Below are 19,470 nucleotides of genomic sequence, written 5' to 3' on the forward strand. Positions count from 1 at the left end.
GAGAGGGGGAGCCAGGAGGCCCACGTGGGCATCCTAGCTTTCAAACTCCATCTGTGCACGGTTTTTGTGCCAGTTTCCCCGATTCCTCACCTGTGTGGGCTCCTCTTGACATCTCTCTTCCTTCAGAGCCTTGGAGGTCTGGGACCCACGGCTCTCCTCCTTGTTCCAGCTGGGTGATCATGTCAGGTTTGGGAACAAGAAATCCTGCTTGAGGGGGTGAATTCAGGCAGATAAGGGTGAATGGTATGCACGTCAAACAGTTCAGCACAAAGAATCCATTTTAACCCAGCCCTGGGTTCTGGTGAGCAGAAAGGGAATCTGAGTAGGTAGGAAGGTGGTCGCTGAGGGCTAGGCTCCTAAAAATATGTAAGCAACTAACATGCCACTGAATTCAAAGGCAGGATAGGCACCTGAAGAAGTGCCAAAATACTTTTATGTGCATCTAGATCTAGGCCTTAGGAAAGGAAAGGCAGACATTGGAATGTGAGACTTGCACCCGCAGCGGAAGTTTCCATGACCTGTACCCTAAGAGGAAACTTACTTCTGAGACATAGGTCTGGGATCAATCCCCTGCCTCCTTTTAAACCTGAGCCCAGAGCCCTGACCCAAAGATGGACCTAGGGAGGTAGGGATAAAGGGGCTTTGTGTGCATGAGTGGGAATGTACCCCACACCTCTGCTCCCAAGAGGGATGAGGGGATAGGGCTCAATTAGCTGCTCCATCATGCTTCTTACATCCTCTGGGGAGCAGGTGTGGAGATATAACTCTCACCCTGGGTCAGGGTCAATGAGGCCCAATGCCCTTCAGCCTAAGGCGGGGCGGACAATTATTTTGGGCAGAGGGCTGCTTACTAACTTTTGGCAAGCCATCGAGGGCCACATGACAGGCAGCCCAGGGCAGATAAATATTAATTTTCTAAATTTTTTAGGGGCCCCGAGGGCCGGATAGAAGGGCCTGGTGGGCCATATCTGGCCCCTGGGGTGCATTTTGCCCACCCCTGGCCTAAGGGCATGCCTGTTCTGCCTCTGTGCCAGACCAAAGCCTGGGAATCGGCCTTTGCTTAGGATGGCTACATGAGACAGAAGAAGCCCAGGCTTTGGTCTGCACTGAGCAGAAACAAATGGGTAGAGGTGCTCCTTGGCTGAGGGCCAGGGGGGCAGAGGGTGCCAAGCTCACCATGGGACATATCTATATCTATAATTTCCAAGAGATCTGAAACCACCCCAAATGCTTCAGAGACCCCAACAGCTTCAAATACCTCAGCGGACAGGAATCCTTACCCAGCGTGGATATCGTTTCATAATTCTCCAGCATTACCTCCTTGTAGAGGGCTCTCTGATTGGGATCCAGCAGAGCCCACTGCCCCTTGGTGAAATACATGGCCACCTCCTCAAAGGTTACCAGCCCCTGAGACGATAACAGGGAACAAAAAATTGAAAAGCACAGAAGGATTTTAACTGATGCTGTAACCAGGTGCCTGAGCCTGCTGCCAGCCTGACACATTAGCTCCAAGAAGCATGAACTGTCCCATTCATCTTAATGCATGTTGACTCTGGGGTCTAATGATGACAAGTCAAATGTCAACACTGTCAATTATTTCACTGTTGATCAAAACACAACGGGAAGAAAAGAGGAACCTCCCTGAGCAGGTTCCAGGGACAAAGGAATCCCAATACTTGCCTGCAGCAGAATAAAGGGATGAAGCATCTCCCCGGGGCCTCTCAAGAAGGGTGCCCACCTTCATATTTCATAGCAGTACTCAGGAAAAGCCACTTCCTTATGTTATAAACAGAGGAATCTCTGTCTTCTCTCAACTGCCTACATATTCAGAGTCATCCTTTTACTTTGCTCCTCTGCCCTCCTTCCTCTTGGGCATTTGCTGCCTCTCTCCCCTTTCAGCACCCGCTCCCCCACCCCTCACACACACTGCTCCCCGTGAATCCCCTACCTGAGACATCCCTGCTGCAGCTCCCTCCCTCTCCTGTCACCCTAGAAGGCTGGACCGCTCCGTGAGCAAAGCGTGGATGTCACTCTGAAACCTGTCAGAGGGAGAAGGGTGGTTTCAGATGGGCCTTTGGTCCACATCACAACACAGTTCCCCCCACCACGGGCGCAGGGGCAGACCTACCAATATGCTGGGACAAGGCTTAGTCACTTCATTCCAGCTCGGACCTGGCTTCTCTCACCAAGGAAGCCACAGAGACATTTTTAAGCCCTCCAGCCACAGAGGCTCTGTCTTCATTGCTGAAGCAACACAGATCTCTCCCATAGCCTACCCCAGAAAGTAGTCACCACTCACAGAGCTACGGGGCAGACACCACTGCACCCTGGGTGAGGGATCACTTGCCCAAGGTAACTGCAGTGCAAACAGCAGCCACAGACAATTGTAATACTCAGTATGTCACAGGCCTCCCCACAACCCACCATGGGCACCCATTCCCCTGTACTATCTTGCCATCTAACTGCCCTCTGGCCAGTACTGGACTCTTCATCGCCCTCTGTTCAGCCCCCTCTTTGCAGTGTCTCCGGGCTCTCACATCTGCACCTGGCAGGGAACAATGCCCGCTCACCCGGCCACGGGACAAGGAAACTGTAATTCGGATCAGACACCTGCCTCTCCAGGCTTGTCTACATCCTCTCTCAGCTTGCAGACACACAGTCTTTTAGTGCCTATGATTGCTCTTTTAGTGACGGCCTTTCAAATGTTTTAACTATGTTAGAGGCTGACATTCAGACATTTAAACCTAGGGAAACATTGGATATAGGCATACGGCACTTTTACTGAAGTTGATTTATTCTGTAAAACCAAAGCGAACGTATGACACGCAACCCCTCTTTTTTGAGATAAATTCCCCCATCGAAAATTTCACCCCAGGGTAATTTACTGCGGAGTAAGGGCTGTGCGCGGCTGTTCCTGTCCTAGCATAGCCATTTGCTCAAAACAAACTGGCTCCTCTGCCCCAGAGGGTGCAGACACATATAACAACTGAACTGTTCCCAGATATCACCAGTTGGAACTGGCACACAATTGCGGATGATAATAATAATAATGAAATGATGATAATGAAATTATAAGAATAATAAAGCACTGCACCAGGCTACCCAGAGAGACTGTGGAGTCTCCATCCTTTTTTGTAAGACGCAGGTCAACCAAGCCCTGGCTGGGATGATTTAGCTGCAGCCGGTCCTGCTTTGAGCAGGGGCATGGACTAGACCAGCATTTCTGAACCCATGGGTCATGACCCAAAAGTGAGTTGCAAGACTTTAAAAATGGATTCTCCTTTGCAGGAGGAAAATGTGGGAAACTGCAACTTCCCCCTTACAGCGGGGGTTCCCAACATTTATGTGCCCAAGGGCAGATTCAAATTTAAAAGAAAAAGCAGCGGGCGCCAATATGAGTATTATTTAGATCAATCTGACCAATGCTGCGCAGGCACCTGAATAAACCTTGGGGCATGAATGCTTTGTGTCTCCTGAGGCTGGCGGGGCATGGCAAGCGCCTGCGGGCAGTGGTGGCGGTGAGCTCTCGCAGGCGGCCATGCTGATGTTGGTGGCAAGCGTGGATTGAGTGGGGATTGCCCATGGGTGGCTGCAGCGGTGGCGAGCACCCGTGGATGCCGCTGGCAGTATTGACTGGTGACCGCCTACAGACGCTGACGGTGGTGTTGTTGTCCCCATCTATTAAACAATGGATGGTGACCGCCGCTCGGCCTCAGAACCAAACTGATTAAAGGGAGTTCACGGGACTGCCACCCGGTCTTACTCTCCTAGGGTGTCTACGTGGTCGGAACTTTTAAAGCCGCCTCCCTTACCCAAGCTATCCGTAAATCAAAAGAGACGCTCACCAGTCCGTTGAGACCTCCCTCCTCCCGTCGGATTAAGTTGTTCCTCCAAGCGTTGCGCTGTTGTGCCCCTCCACGGCTCCGTCAAACAACCAGGAGGCGGTCAGACCTCCGACGAAAAGAGCCGGTGGCGCCTGGTCCTCGCGCCGTCCACAGCTGTTGCCGGAGCCGAGGAGGTGGACCGGGCAAGGCGGTCAATGGGGTCCCATCTGGGGTGCCAAATTGTTGTCCCCAAAGGACAGTGTGAGTTCGTGCCCGGTGCGCTCTTGCCAATAAACACACAGGGGTGGAGGATCCAACTTAATCTTTATTGTTTCAAGTCTGCGCAGAGAGGGGTGCTTGGCGATCGTTCGCAAAGCAAGCACCACCCCATTTGGCTTGCTTCAGCCTTATATAGCTTTCTCCCACTTAACACGCTGTACTGTTACCATTGGCTGCCTTCTCTTAGCCCATGCGCATATTGCCTTAGCCACAGAACACGTCCGTACTTGTCTGGGCTTGCCTACACGGCATTTCGTTCCCAGCGGGCAAGCGTTCCTTAACATACGTATACCGCACCCCTCCCAGCACCAGCACCAGCAAGCTGCCTTAAGTATTCAGTTAGATATAATTTGCAAAAGCTAGATATACCATAAAAAAAGACTACATCAGTGTTGGCGGCGGTGGGGGGGGAGCGGCGACCGCCCGCAGGCTGCCAGTCCCAGGGGTGCACCTGCACCCGTACCTGTCACCAATGCCTCCGGGGTGCCGTGGCTGGCAGAGCGCCGCACACGTGGCGGGCCGGACCACGGGGTCGGGACCAGCCTCTGATGTTACCCAGCGGGTCCTGGCTCCAGAAAGCTCCCTTCCTGCCCTCGCTGTCTATGCCTCTGTGGCGGGGAGGAGAAGGACGAAGGCCATGAGGGTGAGGATAATGACAGGAGTCCTGTGAATGATACGGATGATCATGACAGAAATGAAATGATCATGACAGCGACAGTGACCACGTGCAGGGCGGTACTAATGATCATAACAATGAACTATAGTAATACCAGCACTCATAACACGCGTAACACCACGAACAGCAACAGCAACGATGACAATAAAAACGTCAGGTGTAAGGACAGCAGCACACAAGGGCAGGACAGTGATAACAAGGGCGGCGAGGCCGGGGCGGTGGCCGTGGGACGCCGCAGGAGCTCGGCGGGGCGGGGGTTACCTGGCCGGGCTTGCGGGCCAGGCCGGGCCGGGTCCGCAGGCGGGAGAAGCGGCGCGGCGTTGTGCGGTGCGGTGCGGGGGGCGGCGGGGCGGGGTGGGGTTGGGGCCCGGCCGCCTCCCCCGCCGCCATTTCCTGCGCCCCCCCGCCGCCCCCCCGCGCTTCCTGCGCCCCGCAGCATGGCCGGGCCGCGGGGCCCGCAGCGCTGGCAGGTGCTGGAGCCCGGCCCCGGCCCCAGCCCCGGCCTGCGGCAGCGCTGCGCGCGGAGGGGCGCGGGCCGCGCGGCGGTGCGTGCCCGGGGGGGGGCGGGGGGCTCGTGCGGCCCGCGGGCCGGGCCCGGCCGCCATCTTGCGCAGCTCGCGGGGCCGGGTTGTGGCGCGGGCCGCGGCTCCCCGCCCGCAACGCCGCTGCCCCTGCAGGAGGCGGCCCCGGCGGGGGGCAGAGCCCTGCCCCGGCCCCGGCCCCGGCCCCGGCCCCAGCAGAGGAGGAGCGGGGAGCTGCTGGTAGGTGCCGGGACCCCGCTCGGGCTGCTCCAGGCCTGCAGGCAGGGAGGCGTGGGGCGGGCGCGGGCAGCTGTCGTGGCGTTCTCGGGGCGGCAGCCTGGTGTGGGCGCAGGTTGGCACCAGGGGCGCAGCTGGAGCAGTGGGAGCGGGACCGGGACCAGGGCAGACACACACTGGCGCGTTGGACCAGGTGAAACCGTGGTGGGCAGCCCAGCCCAGCCCAGCCCTCAACGCGGGGGGAACTCGGCAAGGCCCAGGGGAGAAACCTCGCCCAAAATGTCATGGGCGAAGCTGCAGACGCGTGAACTGCGTCGGCCAAGGGGCCGGGGCAGCCTGTGGCGCGTGCCCGGGGCAACTTCTGGGGCCGCGACCAACCGGGGACGGGGCTGGCAGCACCTCACCACTCCTGGTAGGGCAGGGAGAGGACAGCAGAGCAGTGGATCGGGCTGGGAGCGGAGAGCAGGAGCAGCAGATTGGGCAGGGGAAGGGGACTGCAGTGGCGCTCGAGGGAGGGGGTGGATATGCAGCTTACTGGAGCCGTTAAGGTGGCTGGCACTGAGTTAGTGTCGCCCGTGGTCATCTGTTCTGGGAAGCTGTTTGCTGTCTGCAAATAGTGCCTGCTTTCCGACTGCCTGGCCTTGACACATGTCTAACAGCCATCTGAGCTATCCCGTGATAGCTGCGTGTCTGTCTCTTCCTGATCTTGGTATAATTGACCTTGCTGCATATAACCAGCAGTAAGTGTAACGAGTGCGGTACCTGGATGAGGTTTGTGGCTTGCGGACAACTCTTTATGATGTATGTCAGGCACATGAAGAACTGTTTTCAGTAAGGAGGTAACAATGTTGCTACCTCCCTTGCAATGGTTTGGGGACGGCCCTTCTTGCTGTTCTACCCTAGGGCACCAGGATGTTCTCAAGCTGTCTGGTGGGTGCAACACTTCCTGGACACCGAGAGGACTTACTCTATATCACATCATCCTCTTTTTATAATTATTGCTTCAGTCTGGAATTTTGTAAGATAAAAACTATTGCAGATTTGAACCAACATGTCTTGGCAATTCTCCTGATCCTTTTCAGCATCCTTCCTGTTGTACTGCATCACAGACCCCTTTTATCTACATCCATCCTTACCTGAATTTGAACGTTCAGTCTCCTGGTCACATTCTGGGTCAACTTGTTAATTATTTTCAGCTGGTGTCTCTGTTTGTTTCACTGGCATCGTCCTGATTGTCAGGTGTTTTGAGCAGATATCTGCAGTTCTTTCTTAAGATTCATCCTTTGTCTGTGATCATGGAATATGGGTGAGGTGACTCCTTTTTGATTAATGTAACTGTAACCAGCAATGTCCATCTTTCCAAATTTGAACAGAATCTTTGTTTTTTACCTGTGGAAGTGGCCTTACCCCTTTGTTGTAATTCTGCATCTGACTGTACTTTCCCAGTCTTTTCTGCAGGCTCCTTTGTTACTCTTCCTTTTGCTCCCATGTCAGGTAGTCATGCTTTCATACACCTGTTGTAGAGCAACTCCGCAGGTGACTCCACATTGCAACAGTAGGTCTGTAGTTGAGTAGAGCCAAGTATGGGTTTTCTCCTTCAAACTTTGCTTTTTAAAAAAACAGATTTTCATAGTGTATGCTTTACATTCTGCCTGCTATTACTTTCAGGATATTTGGGACTGGATGTCTTGTGTCAAAAGTTATACATTTGAGCAAAGTCTAGAAATTCCCTATTCTTGGACTGCAGTTCATTGACAGTAATTGCAGTTTTTGGAATTCCATAGTGTGCAATATATAGATTTAGTATGCTGGACAACTGTTGTTGTTGTGGTATCTTCATTTGTCTGTACTTCCAGAAAATTAGTATGGTAGCCCAGTATAATTGTCATGTCTTCCCAAACCAAACATGTCAATTCCCACTTTGTCCGGTGGACTAGCAAGTTGTATATGAGGTATTTATTCATTCTTGCTCAATATCTCTATACTTCTGATGTATTCTTCACCATATCTTCAGTATCATTATTCCCTTTGTCCAGTAGACATCTCTGGCTCTGCTTTTTGATTTAGTCATTCCCAGATGTCCGAATTCATTCCAAAATTTTCCTTCTCATTACCGCAGGAATTACTGCCTGTGTAGCACTTGTGGGTACTCCTGAGATCACTGAAAATTCATTTTTGTGTTGAGAATGCATAAGTGGGATATGGGTGATTCTTTTTTTTTAAATCTCCTCTTATGGCTTGTATCACTGCTTGCACTGTTTCACCTTTATCCTTTTCCATCACCAGGTCATCCCAAATACCTGCAGATACATTGTATGATGTTTTAATCATGTTCATAATGTATGGTTATAGTATGTTCCAGATCATGTAGTTGTGGACTGTTTGATAGAGGTTATACTCATGAAAGTGTACCTGTAAGTAAGTGATGTCCAGGTAGGAACTCCAAGGTCATATCATACTTCTGTAATTTCAGAAGTAGTCACTGCATCCCTGGTGCACTTTTGAGTCATTTTTTTCAGTATTTCAGTCAGTGGTTTGTGATCTGTTTCTGCAGCAATAAGGCATTGTACATCCTTGTACATCCATAAAAGCCAGGCTAAGGATCTTCCCCTCCTCCCCCCCAATTTGTGCATATAATTTTTCTGCCTATCGTAACCCTAGATGCATATCAAACTGGCAAACCATCAATCCCATGACGCTATGATAGTACTAATCCCAATCCATATTTGAAACATCTGTGGACACTTTGATGTCTTTTAGTGGGTCAAAGAATTGTAGCACTGGAGCTGATATATTTTAGATTATTAAATTCACTTTCATGTTTGGCATCCAGGCCCTATCTGTGCCCTTGTGGAGAAGATGCTTTAGGTAAGTTGTGCATACTATATAGTTAGGTATAAAGTTGTTGACATAATTCAGCGTTCCTAGCAAACTTTGAATGCCTTTTTTTATCTTCAGGTTTCGGCACGTTCAGTATCATTTGAACCTTTAAGTTACCAGGTAAGATTCCCTTTGAGATCCTTTGCTTGCCCAGATATTTAATGTATTTTGTTTGAACCTGGCATTTGTCTTTTTTCAGGGTAAGGTTGTTAGTTCTTGCAATATCCAGTACTTTTCTTAGGTGTTCTTGATGCTCAGTGGCCCTGCTGCCCTAGATTGTATAATCAGTATAGCCTTTCAGACCCTCTAGCATCTGGTTCATTGTATGGTGAAATGTTTCTGGAGCTTAATATATTCCAAAAGGCAGTTTTAGGAAGCAGTGTCTTCCAAATGGTGTCTTGGAAGTGCAGGTCTTGGAGTTCTGTGTTCAAAATAATCTGCCAAAGTTCTGGTGATGGATCTGATTTGCTGAAGAATCACAGAAAATGAGGGTTGAAAGAGACCGCAGGAGGTCATCTAGTCTTAACTTCTCGCTCAAAGCAGGACCATCCCTAACTAGATTATCCCACCCGAGGCTTGGTCAAGCCAGGTCTTAACTTCCAAGGATGGAGAGCCCACAAGCTCTCTGGTTAACTTGTTCCAGTGCTTTAATATCCTCCTAGTGAGAGAGTTTTTTCTAACATTTAACCTAAACTTTCCTTGCCGCAGCTTGAGACTGTTGCTCCTTGTTCTGTCATCTGCTCCTGCCATCTCTGACAGTACTTTTTTTCTTGTGGGTGAGTGAAAGTGTTCTCTCTCTCTCTCTCTCTCAAAAAAAAAAAAAAGTTTGTGTTCAACTCTGACAGCTGTAGTCCCTCCCCATTTTTCCTCCAGTTACCAGGGAATGGACACAGGCTCTTCTAGTTTCCTACGGATATACTTTGCTGACTTATTTTAGTTTGTAAAAAAAAAAAAAAAGACTTCTCATGTGACATGTACTGCTGGTTCTGCATCTTCTTTTAACCATATTTTGTATGGTATTGGAAGGTACCCATTCCCTGTGAATACATCTTCACATGTTGGTATTAGGGCCTTTATGGTTCGGTGCCATCTTTCAACCTGTATATTGAATATGTCCCCTCAGTGAAACCAAGTACCTCATGTACAAGTCCCGAACTGGTTGATTTCCTCTGTGTATCAAAACAAATTCTTGTTCTCTTGTTTTCCCTTGTATCTTAAATGCCAGGATTCACGCTCCTAACTGAAATGATGCTTGCACGGCTTCTTTAAACTCGTAGCAGAGAATCACTTGCCACATTTAAGGGAGCTTAGCTTAAAGACTATCTTGATGTTTGAACCCACGACCTATCTTGAGTTACATAAGTGCTATTTGTCTGCATTTTAATAAGCCAAGTTTTTTTTACCCTTTCAGTTCTTCTTGAATTACATTTGGGAACAGCTCTACCTCCTTGAGTCCCTTTGCACTTACCACATTGTCACGGCGGGGTCCTCGCAGAGGGCCGTGATCTCCTTGAGGCCCTCTCACCGCGCTACTCCGGCCCGAGGGCACCCTCCATTCTCACCCGCCACGTCTTGATTGAATATGTAATAGGGAGGCTGCCTTGTGTTTCCTCGGGCCTGTCAGCTCCTGGACCCCTCATGGGTCTCCCCGTACAATGGGCGCTACCCAAGCGCCCTAGCCTTATGGGCTATGCGTGGCTCCTACCAGCCCCTAATACCACGCCCCAAGCCTCGCAGATGTAATGGACGTTGTCCGGTCTATACGCCCGCTTCCCGGGCCTCCTCTCTAATGTGGCCCACTCTGGGCTCCCTCTCTCGTGCCCAGCCTCTTGCTGGGACTCCCGTTTAGCCCACTCTGGGCCTCCCCTGCCGGTGTGGTTCCGCTCCGGGACTCTCTAGCGGGCCTCCGGTCCTATAGACCAACCGCACGGATACCCTCCCTGACTCTGGCTCACCGCGCTGCTACTCCCTGTCTTCTCCGGGGCAACCGCAGCTCCCTGCCTTAATCTGAGGGGTATTGCTGCACTAGCCTGCGGCCGGGCTCGCTATGCCCGTGCGCCCACAATGGGCTACTCAACAAAGCACAATGGCGTTCCCCCCTCTGTGGGGCTCGCCACGCCCACACTGGGCTACTCAGTAATACACAATGGCGTTCCCCCCTCTCCGGGGCTCGCCACGCCCACACTGGGCTACTCAATACTGTACAAGGGCGTTCCCCCCCTCTCTGGGGCTCGCCGTGCCCACACTGGGCTACTCAGTAATACCGCCCCTTTCCTGGGGCCGGGGGCTATGTTCCCCCACACGCAATCCGGGGTCTCGGCCCCCGTCCGCAACCTACGGGTTGCGCCCGCGACCCACTGGCCACGCTCCTCGCCGCCAGCTGCTCGCGCAGTGGCGTGCGAGCTGCGCCTTCCCTGGCGCTATACAGGGGGCTATGTTCCCCCACATGCAATCCGGGGTCTCGGTCCCCGTCCACAACCTACGGGCTGCGCCCGCGACCCACTGGCCGCGCTCCTCGCTGCCAGTCGCTCATGCACTGGCGTGCAAGCTGCGCCTTCCCTGGCGCTATGACAATAATGCGCCCTCTTGGCGCTAGGGCACCCCACACTCTCTGGGGTCCCTGTGATTGAGGCCTCACCCAAGCCTCCAGGTGTAATATACAGAGCCAAACGTAAACTAGAGCCTCCTGGCTATAACACAAACCTAAAGCTCCCTGGCTAAACCATAGTGCCCATCCTCTCAGGGCTATCACGAGCTGTACTTGCGAGTTATGCTCCTTTCCATATCTCAGCCGAGGGAGCTCCTGCTTCTCCGGCTGCTGGCAGAGAACCGCCAGCCTGGCCTCAGCCCTGAGCTTTATAAGGGCCAGGCCCTGCCTCCTACAGGCAGCTGGCTCCCCTTGGTTGCTCCGGCAACCCGCAGCTGCGCTCATTACCTGAGCAACCCTCAGCTGGGCTCGTTATGTCAGGCCAGGGCGCGCTCACTCGCTCCCTGGCAGTTCCTCCTTTCTAGGAGCAGGGGTACCGAGGTGCCCTGCGACACACATATATGTTCCTACTGTCCCTGCACATTAGATTAATGGCTTGGTTTATTACAACATCTACGTTTTTGCCTGAATGCTGGATACTTTCTACACTCATGCTGGTTGCCATATCACTGACATTTTGTTTTTGGCTTCCCATGGTATTGTACTTACCAAGCTTAATTTTTTTTGGCCTTTTTTCAGCTGGTTTAGTGATGGCACTCAGTCATTTCTTGTGTGCCTTCCTCTAGACTTTTCACTTGTGTTTCTGCTCGTTCTGCAGTATGACATGTACGTACAGGTTTCCCTTGATTTATGCGGTACGTGCGTTCCCAGAGAATGGCACGTAAATTGAATTTGCATAAAGCGAACCCTCGTTATAATGTAACAAATAGGGATACATTCCCGTAGCTGGGAGGGAGGGAGGAAGGCTGGGACTAGCGAAGGGGGAGGGTTGTGGCGCGGCCCATTGGCAGCTCCTGGGGCTGCAGTAGGAAGCAAAGTGGCAGGAACTGTGAATGGGTGCAGGGTGCGGGGCATGAGATGGGGGTGCAGCTCTTGCTGTTACGTGCCCCCTGAGAGAGCTGCAGGCTGGGGGGCTGTGCTGGGCTCTTCCCGGGGGTGGGGCGTGGGCCCCTGGATCTGCGTGTGGGACAACAGCAGGCAGTTGCTGCAGAGTGTGGCTGGCAGCACTACCGGGCTCTCCCTGGTGCTCAGCGGGCAGGTTGGGGAGGGGGGGCCCTACGGTGAATTTTGGGGTGGCAGCAGCCCCCCTCCCAGCGCCAGCACCTCATTCCTGCAAGCAAGGCTGGGGCCAGTGGCACATGCTCTGCCTGGAGCTCCAGGTGGGCGGTGGTAGTGGCAGCACTGGGAGGGGGGCTGCTGCCACCCAAAATTCACCCTAGCCCTCCCAACATGCCTGCTGAGCCTCAGGAAGAGCCTGTGGCACTGCCAGCTGTGGCCTGCAGCTGCAGCCTGTTGTCCTACGCACAGATCTGAGAGCCCAGCACAGCCCCCCAGCCTGCAGCCCTCCCAGGGGGCATGTAGCAGCAAAAGCTGCGCCTCCTCCGTCCCGTGCCCTGCACCCACTCACAGTTCCTGCTGCAGCCCGGGGCCTCTGCTTCTTGCTCACCCCAGTCCCTGCTGCAGTAGCTGCAAGAGTAGCCGATGCCAGCTGCCTGTAGCTGCTGGGCTGCACCGTGCCCCAAACCTCCCGGGGCCCTGCTTCTCCCCGCTCATCCCAGCTGCTGCAGCAGACCTAGGAGCAGCTGACACCACCTGCCTGCACTGCAGTACGGCGCAGCACAGGGTCTGGGGTGAGTGGGGAGAAATGAGCCCTGATCGCATAAGAGTGAATTTACCTCACATATAAGGAATTTGGGGTAGAAAAAGGGTGATCGCATAAGAGCGAATTCACATATATGGCACCCGCATAAATCGAGGGAAACCTGTATTGCACTTTCCAGTGTCAGGTCCCTCTCTTAATCACTTATTGTTCTTTTTTATGATAACATCCCTGACTGTTGGGTCTTTAATGAAAGAGCCTGTGAGTGTTCCATATTCACAGTACTGACTTCCTAGTTTCGGGTCTGTGACAAATTCTTTCACTGCTTCCCCTTCCTTTTGTGTTCTACACCTGAACATATAGCTCCCATAAGTAATGTATTTTTTTTTCTAACACAATTACCTTCAAACATTTTTCATTATTTTTGCAAGGCTTTCCTCTCTCCTTCCCCCCCTCTATATGTTAGGTGTTATACACACATCTCCTCTCTTCCCTCTTCCCATCAGCTGTGCTGGTTCTGGGGCACTTGGGAGATGTAGTGTTTCCAGACTCTTCCCCCCAGCCCTGCTGCACTTGGCCTTGTGGGGCTCAGCAGCATTTCCTGATGAACCAAAACAGTGCTCTTTCCCAGCCATTAGTTGGTTTGGAGCTAGGCTTGGCTGGGGTGGGACTTTTACTTGCCCTCGCAGCTGAGAGAGAGTGGCAAGGGAAACAGGGAGGTGGTGCTGTGTCGCTCTGAAGTTTGGAGGGCAGGGTGGCAACAGACAGGCAGGGGATAGGTGTATGGTAGAGGGACAGGCAGGGAGCCCTGGGGGTGCTCTCAGGTGCTCACTTCACTACTCCTTCCTCTTTAGCACCTCTTCCCAGGGCGCCAGAAGTGCCAGTTATGCCTGTGATTATCCATGTCGATCACTTTAAGTCAGGGTTGTCTGACCTCTGAGCAGTGAGGGGCCATGCTGGCTTCCCTGCTAACCCCATGGACCTCTCCGCCTCCAGGGGCAGAGGCAGGAACTGGAATCTAGTGGGGAGCACTGAGACCAGGCAGCAGCAGCCAGAGCAGTAAGGGGAGTGGCACACAGGCAGGGGCCCATGGGCCATGAGTTAACCTCACTTTATAGGAGTGAGCTTCTGGAGACTGCTAAGTTGGGGGGCAATCAGCAGGGTCCTTCCCGCATCGCATAATGTGATGTCCAGTTGATGTAATGCTCACAGTAGATGGAGCAGAACTTTATAATATGTTTCCTTCCTCCCCTGCTTTAATCAACATTGAAATAGTTAGCAATGTTGATGCTTTAGTCACTGTCATTAGACTCCAGAATCAACACTTTCGTTGAGATGAATAGGGTGGGTTGTGCTTCTTCAAGCTGCAGTGTCAGGGCTGGTGGCAGGCCCAGGCACCTGATGACGGCATCAGTTAAAATTCTTCTAATGCTTTTGACTTTTGTCTTTGCAATTATAGCTTGATGGGTTGGTGACCTTCGAGGAGGTGGCCATTTATTTCACCCAGGAAGAATGGGATCTGCTGGACCCTGCTCAGAGGGCCTTCTACTGGGATGTCATGCAAGAGAACTATGACATGGTGAACTCATTGTGTAAGAATGCCTTGCCCTGAGTTTTGAGAATCTCTGGTGTCACTAGAGTGTTGAAGCTGGCTTCTGCTCAGGGTCTTTCCCTAGTCCCAAGGTTTAGGAAGCCCATAATCCCGTCCCTCCTTAAGATATAGGAAGGTTTCGCCTTTTCCTCCCCTGTCCTTGATCTGGGAGAATCCCATTCTCCTTGCTGTATCCTGTCACCTCACCACGGTGCAGCACTGCATCCCTGGAGAATGCTGAGACTTGGATTGGGAGGTGCTGAAGAGGTGACCTCCCCCTGTCTGTTGTGTTTTCCATTAGCTGTTTCTGGCCCATGAGACTCCCACACAGGCTCCCATACTGCTCTCTAGGCTGCCATGGAAAAATGGGCTCCTGCTCCACCTGCCCCAAACTTGGAATTGAAGCTTGTGTGGGTAGGGAATATGTCAGGGCCACTAGGGACTGCCTCCTCCAATATGCTCCACCTGCCCACCCTCACTCTTCAAGGGCCCACTCCACAAATGAGGTGGTGAAGCTCAGCCACTGTTCTCAAGACCTCTCTCTTTGGCATGGTCAGCAGTGATGACAGGGCCTGCTCAAGAGTGGCTCTTTGCAGAATGCCAGGCAAGCAGTGGAGTCATAGCCACAGACTCCCTGTTCGCTTCCCTGTCTGGGCCCTGCCCTATCCATGGGGATGCCCCTGGAGGTTTGGAGACAGACCTGCCCGTAGGATTAACATCCTGGCTTGTCAGCTGCAAATTCCAAAATCCTCCAGCACGTGCACACTCACAAACATGCACTCATAAATCACTTCTCCAAGATTTTCCATCCCCATATTTAGATTCCACCTCCCTTTCCCCATCCCCACCACCCTCCTACTGCCATCAGTACAGACAAGGGGTTTAATTTGAATCTCAGGACACCCTTTGTTAGGAATGTGACTGCATGTGTGATTCCTCCTGCCCATGCCTGTTGTCTTTCCCCTCCACAGGGAATTTGATTTATATACCCTGCATGACCTCCCAGCCAGAATACAGCCAAGACCCCTGGGTCCCAGCTCTCCAGTGCTCTGAGGGAATGGAGTTCTCAAATGACATCACAGGTGAGGGGTTAGTCAGATGTACCCTTGTATGCATAGTACAGGAGTCGGCAACCCCCAGCATGTGGGCCGAGCACGGCACACGAGGTCATTTTCCTCGGCACGCGTTGGGGCCAGGGAGGCAGCAGCTATTTGGAGCCTCCCAGCTGCAGCTGGCCCCAGCTCTGGGTAGCTGCTACCAGCCGGGAGCCCAGGCTGCTTCCAGCAGGCAGCTGGGAGGCTGCAGGTCCTGCTGGGAGCAGCCTGGGCTCCGTGGCTATCAGCAGCTACCCAGAGCCAGGGCTGGCTGCAGCCAGGAGGCTACAGACAGTTGCTGCCTCCTGGGCCCCAACAGGCGCAGTGCCAGCACCTGCTGCCTTCCCGTAGCCTGGGGCCAGGAGACAGCTGGGGCTGAGGCTGGGGGCGGGAGCGCAGCAGCTGTTTGTAGCCTCCCAGCTGCAGCGGGCCCCAGCTCTGGGTAGCTGCTGATAGCCATGGGGCTGCTCCCATGGAAGCCCTGCTGCAAGCAGCCTGGGCTCTGTGGCTATCAGCAGCTACCCAGAACCTGTGCCAGCTGCAAACATCTGCTGCTTCTCCGCCCTGGCCCCAGCTGCCTCCCAGCCCCAGCCGCAGCCCTGGGCTCCAGGGAGGCAGCACATACTGGCAGGGCTTGCCGCTGTGCTGCCCTTGCCACTTCTGCAAAGCAGCATTGGAACCCGGCAGGGCACAGCGGGGAGCACAGAAAGCTGCCTGCTCCGAGCTCCCCGCTGCCCTGCCACACTTCCCCTATGTGCATGGGAGCAGCGTGGGCAGCAGTGCAGGGTTGTGCCCCTCGCTGCTGCCCCCGCCTGCAGGGCTAGTGTGGCCAGGGCAGCTGGGAGCAGGCAGCTTTCTGCACCCCCCGCTGTGCCCTGCCACACTGGGTTCCAGTACTGCTTTGCAGAAGCGGCGACGGCAGCACTACAGTGAGCATTGCCAGTGTGTGCTGTCTCCCCGGAGCCTGGGGCTGGAGCTGGGGCGGGGCAGAGAGGCAGCAAATGTTTGCAGTTTACTCAGGTTCTTGGTAGCTGCTGACAGCCACAGAGCCCAGTCTGGGGGGCAGGGGCTTTGAGTGGGGGGCAGGGGACAGCAGGGGTGGGGGGCAAGGGCTTTGGGTGGCAGGCAAGGATCATGAGCAGGGCAGGGGCTTTGGGCAGGAAGCACAGGGCAGCTGGACAGGGGGCAAGGGGCAGCAGGGCTGGGGGCAGGGGCTTTGGTGGAAGGCAAGGGGCAGCAGGGCTGGGGGGCAAGGGACACAAGCAGGGCATCCTGCCATGTACCCCCTGCCCTCATTTTGTTTTTCTGGCATGCCGGCACTCCAGCACCTTCCAAGGTAGGCATTGTGGGGGTTTTTGGCACTCCGGCCGAAAAACGTTGCCTACCCCTGGCATAGTAGATAGGTGGGATTTCCAATGAGGACCTCTGAACTCTCCCAGTTCTGGCTCATTTCAGATTTATCCCCAGCAGTGTCATTTTTTGACACAAGTCACACACGGATTCCCTCCCAGCCTGGCTGAAAACTGACTGTAGATCCCACTCCACTGAGTGTTGGGTGGGATGTGAATTAGGGTCCTCCACTCTTCTCTAGGGAGGGATTTATTGTGGGGAGAAGGATTCAGCTCCTGGATTTTTTTTTTAATCTGAACATTTTGGTGGGCCATTTCTTTTCTTTAAGCCACAGCTCTCCAAATGGCAGTCCCTATCCAAATGGCAGTGGCTGCAACTAGTTTCCATATATAAAAAATAAATTAAATAGTAAATATGAAAAAAAAAAATCAATTTTTTTTCTATCATGGGGATTCTATTACCATGAAATCATATCAGCATGTCTTTGGGGAACAGCGATTAGTACTGATCTCCAACAAAATAAGTGAACTTGTGGGGAACTTGTGAGTAAGAGGAAGCTTTTCTAGGAAGCAGAATAGCATGGTTGGGTTTGCCCATGTCCCCATGCTGTCTCTGACAATGCTACAGTTCACTTCAAAGTATGTACCATGGTAGAGAGGTGCCCCAAAAAACCTGTTTTGAGATTTTGTTGTTTTTCTTTCAAGGGACAGTGATGATGGGAAAGAACATGTCAAAAAAAAGGAAAATTGATGAGGAAAACAGAAGATTTCAAGAACGTTGGGAAGTGGATTATATGTTTACTGAGCACAATGGAAAACCTCAGTGCTTAGTTTGCTTACGAGTGCTGTCTGTTCAGAAGGAATTTAACCTCCGGCGACACTATCAAACTTTACATGAAGAAAAATATAAAGAGTACAGCGGGGATTTGAGATTAGCTGTGGTAACAGACCTGAAAAATAAATTTAGAGAACCAGTTGTACTCGTTCCTGCAGTTAAAAAGGAAAAGTTATCAAGTGTTGCAGCTTCTTATGCAGTGGCTTTGCTGTTAGCCAAAGCAAAGAAACCATACAGTGATGGGGCTCTTGTGAAAGAATGCTCAATTGAAATGGCCAAGGCATTCGGTAATGAGAAGATGGTGAAAAACTTTGAAACAGTTTCACTGTCTCATCGGACAATGGCCAGGAGAATTGAAGATATGAGCAATCAAATATGTGAAAAGATACTGCTCAACGTGAAAAAGTGTTGCTATTTTTCATTATTATTAGATGAGAGCACTGACCAAACTGATATGAGTCAGCTTCTCATATTTATCAGAACTGTGGAGGAAGATTTCTCAGCAAAAGAGGAGCTGCTGTCTCTGGTTTCTTTGCACGACACCACCAAGGGAGCAGATATATTTGAAGCTCTTCAGAAAACCGTGATTGAACACGGAGGTTTTAACAAATGTACCTGTATTGTCACAAATGGTGCTAGGGCTATGGTTGGTTCCAAAGCTGGATTATCAGGTCTTCTGAAAAAGTCTGGTGTTGTGTGTCCCATGATTCACTATATAATTCACCAAGAATCTTTGTGTGAGAAATGGGTGAAACAAGTAGAAGCTATGAAAGTGGTCATGAAGGTTACCAATCTCATTCGTGGTGGAAATAGGTCTTTGTTACAAAGGAAATTCTGCTCATTTTTGGAAGAAATGCAGTCTGTGTATGGAGATTTGCCTCTTCATTCAGAAATTCGTTGGCTGAGTGCTGGTAAGGTTCTTGTAATGTTTTTCGCTCTCAGAAAAGAAATTCCAGTGTTCCTAAGAGAGCAAGTGAAAGCTGACACCACAGAGCTTGAAGAGAGACTTTTGTCTCCTGAGTTTCTGTCTGAGTTAGCCTTCTTGACAGATATGACTACCCACTTAAATGAATTGAATCTAAAATTGCAGTGTAAAAATCATACAATATCAGACCTTTTTGGATGTGTGAATGGGTTTCGTAGTAAACTTAAGCTGTTTAAGGCTGCTATTGAAAAGGGTGATCTTACACATTTCCCATCTTGCAAGGAATTGGTAAAAGAAATGGAAAATTTCGACTGCATAAGCTTTTCAGAATTCTCATCCAATGTAGACGCGATGGTGAAGGAATTTGACAATCGCTTTATTGAATTTGAGTTACTAAAAAATGAACTAATCCTTTTCAACAACCCACTTAGAGCCCCAGTTGAAAATCAGTCTTCCAACATACAACTTGAGCTGTGTGATCTACAAGCCGACCCTTTCCTAGGTAGCAGGCAAGAAATAGGGCAGGACTTCTTTAAACTCGTGGCAAAGAATCGTTTCCCCCATTTAAGAGACCTTGGTTTAAAGATCGTATCGATTTTTGGCAGTACGTACCTATGTGAAAATGCCTTGTCTACAATGAAGCTGATAAAATCCCAGTACCGATGTTCACTTACAGATGAATCCCTTGGTCACTTGCTTCGACTGGCCTTAACCGAGGAGTCAGTTGACATTGATATTCTTGTACAGAAGATGGATCACCCACAGTTTTCACATTGAAAAGCTGTTAATTTACTGTTTTGTAATATTTTACCTGTAGACTTATATGTGTCTATTTCTTTTATATTTGTAGGTGTTTTACTTATGCCTCATCTTTGTATTAAAACAAAAGATACAATTTTTGTATTAAAAACTAATTATTTCCATTTCATCCACTCAGAAAAAAAAAAAGAGA

General features: G+C 51.6%; 2 protein-coding genes across 11 annotated transcripts in view; one reads left to right on the forward strand and one right to left on the reverse strand.

Annotated features, from left to right (window-relative positions):
- Positions 1-5,240, reverse strand: part of LOC106739887 (zinc finger protein 501-like) — a 20,147-nt gene extending 14,907 nt beyond the window's left edge. The window contains exons 1-5 of one of the 7 annotated variants that reach the window (XM_019481037.2): positions 5,041-5,190; positions 4,567-4,767; positions 1,949-2,039; positions 1,281-1,407; positions 91-207 (exon numbers count right to left, since the gene is read on the reverse strand). In XM_019481037.2, coding sequence (XP_019336582.1) covers positions 91-207; positions 1,281-1,407; positions 1,949-1,957 — 253 coding nt within the window. In that variant the 5' untranslated portion in view covers positions 1,958-2,039; positions 4,567-4,767; positions 5,041-5,190. The other 6 variants (XM_019481041.2, XM_019481040.2, XM_059714227.1 and 3 more) reach the window with 6 other exon arrangements.
- On the forward strand, positions 5,202-19,413 carry LOC106738142 (general transcription factor II-I repeat domain-containing protein 2B). Of its 4 annotated transcripts, XM_059714202.1 has the most exons (6): positions 5,500-5,540; positions 8,371-8,405; positions 8,496-8,537; positions 14,184-14,316; positions 15,287-15,397; positions 17,464-19,413. In XM_059714202.1, exons 4-6 carry the CDS (start codon positions 14,283-14,285, stop codon positions 19,293-19,295), a joined length of 1,977 nt encoding a protein of 658 aa, XP_059570185.1. In that variant the 5' UTR covers positions 5,500-5,540; positions 8,371-8,405; positions 8,496-8,537; positions 14,184-14,282; the 3' UTR covers positions 19,296-19,413. The 4 variants fall into 4 exon arrangements, with proteins under 4 accessions (XP_019336565.2, XP_059570183.1, XP_059570185.1 ...); XM_019481020.2 differs by lacking the exon at positions 8,371-8,405 and having other exon boundaries at positions 5,202-5,540; XM_059714201.1 differs by having other exon boundaries at positions 5,526-5,540; positions 8,371-8,537.
- The last annotated feature ends 57 nt before the right edge of the window (positions 19,414-19,470 follow it).

This window comes from Alligator mississippiensis, chromosome 11 (assembly GCF_030867095.1).
Source record: "Alligator mississippiensis isolate rAllMis1 chromosome 11, rAllMis1, whole genome shotgun sequence".
Lineage (NCBI taxonomy): Eukaryota > Metazoa > Chordata > Crocodylia > Alligatoridae > Alligator > Alligator mississippiensis.

Excerpts from the sequence above, each read along its gene's own strand:
- LOC106738142 (XM_019481020.2), top strand. The coding sequence starts at position 5,217 with ATGGCCGGGCCGCGGGGCCCGCAGCGCTGGCAGGTGCTGGAGCCCGGC. Across the intron at positions 5,541-8,495 it reads GGAGGAGCGGGGAGCTGCTG|GTTTCGGCACGTTCAGTATC; the intron begins GTAGGTGCCGGG and ends TTTTATCTTCAG. Across the intron at positions 8,538-14,183 it reads TTGAACCTTTAAGTTACCAG|CTTGATGGGTTGGTGACCTT; the intron begins GTAAGATTCCCT and ends TTGCAATTATAG.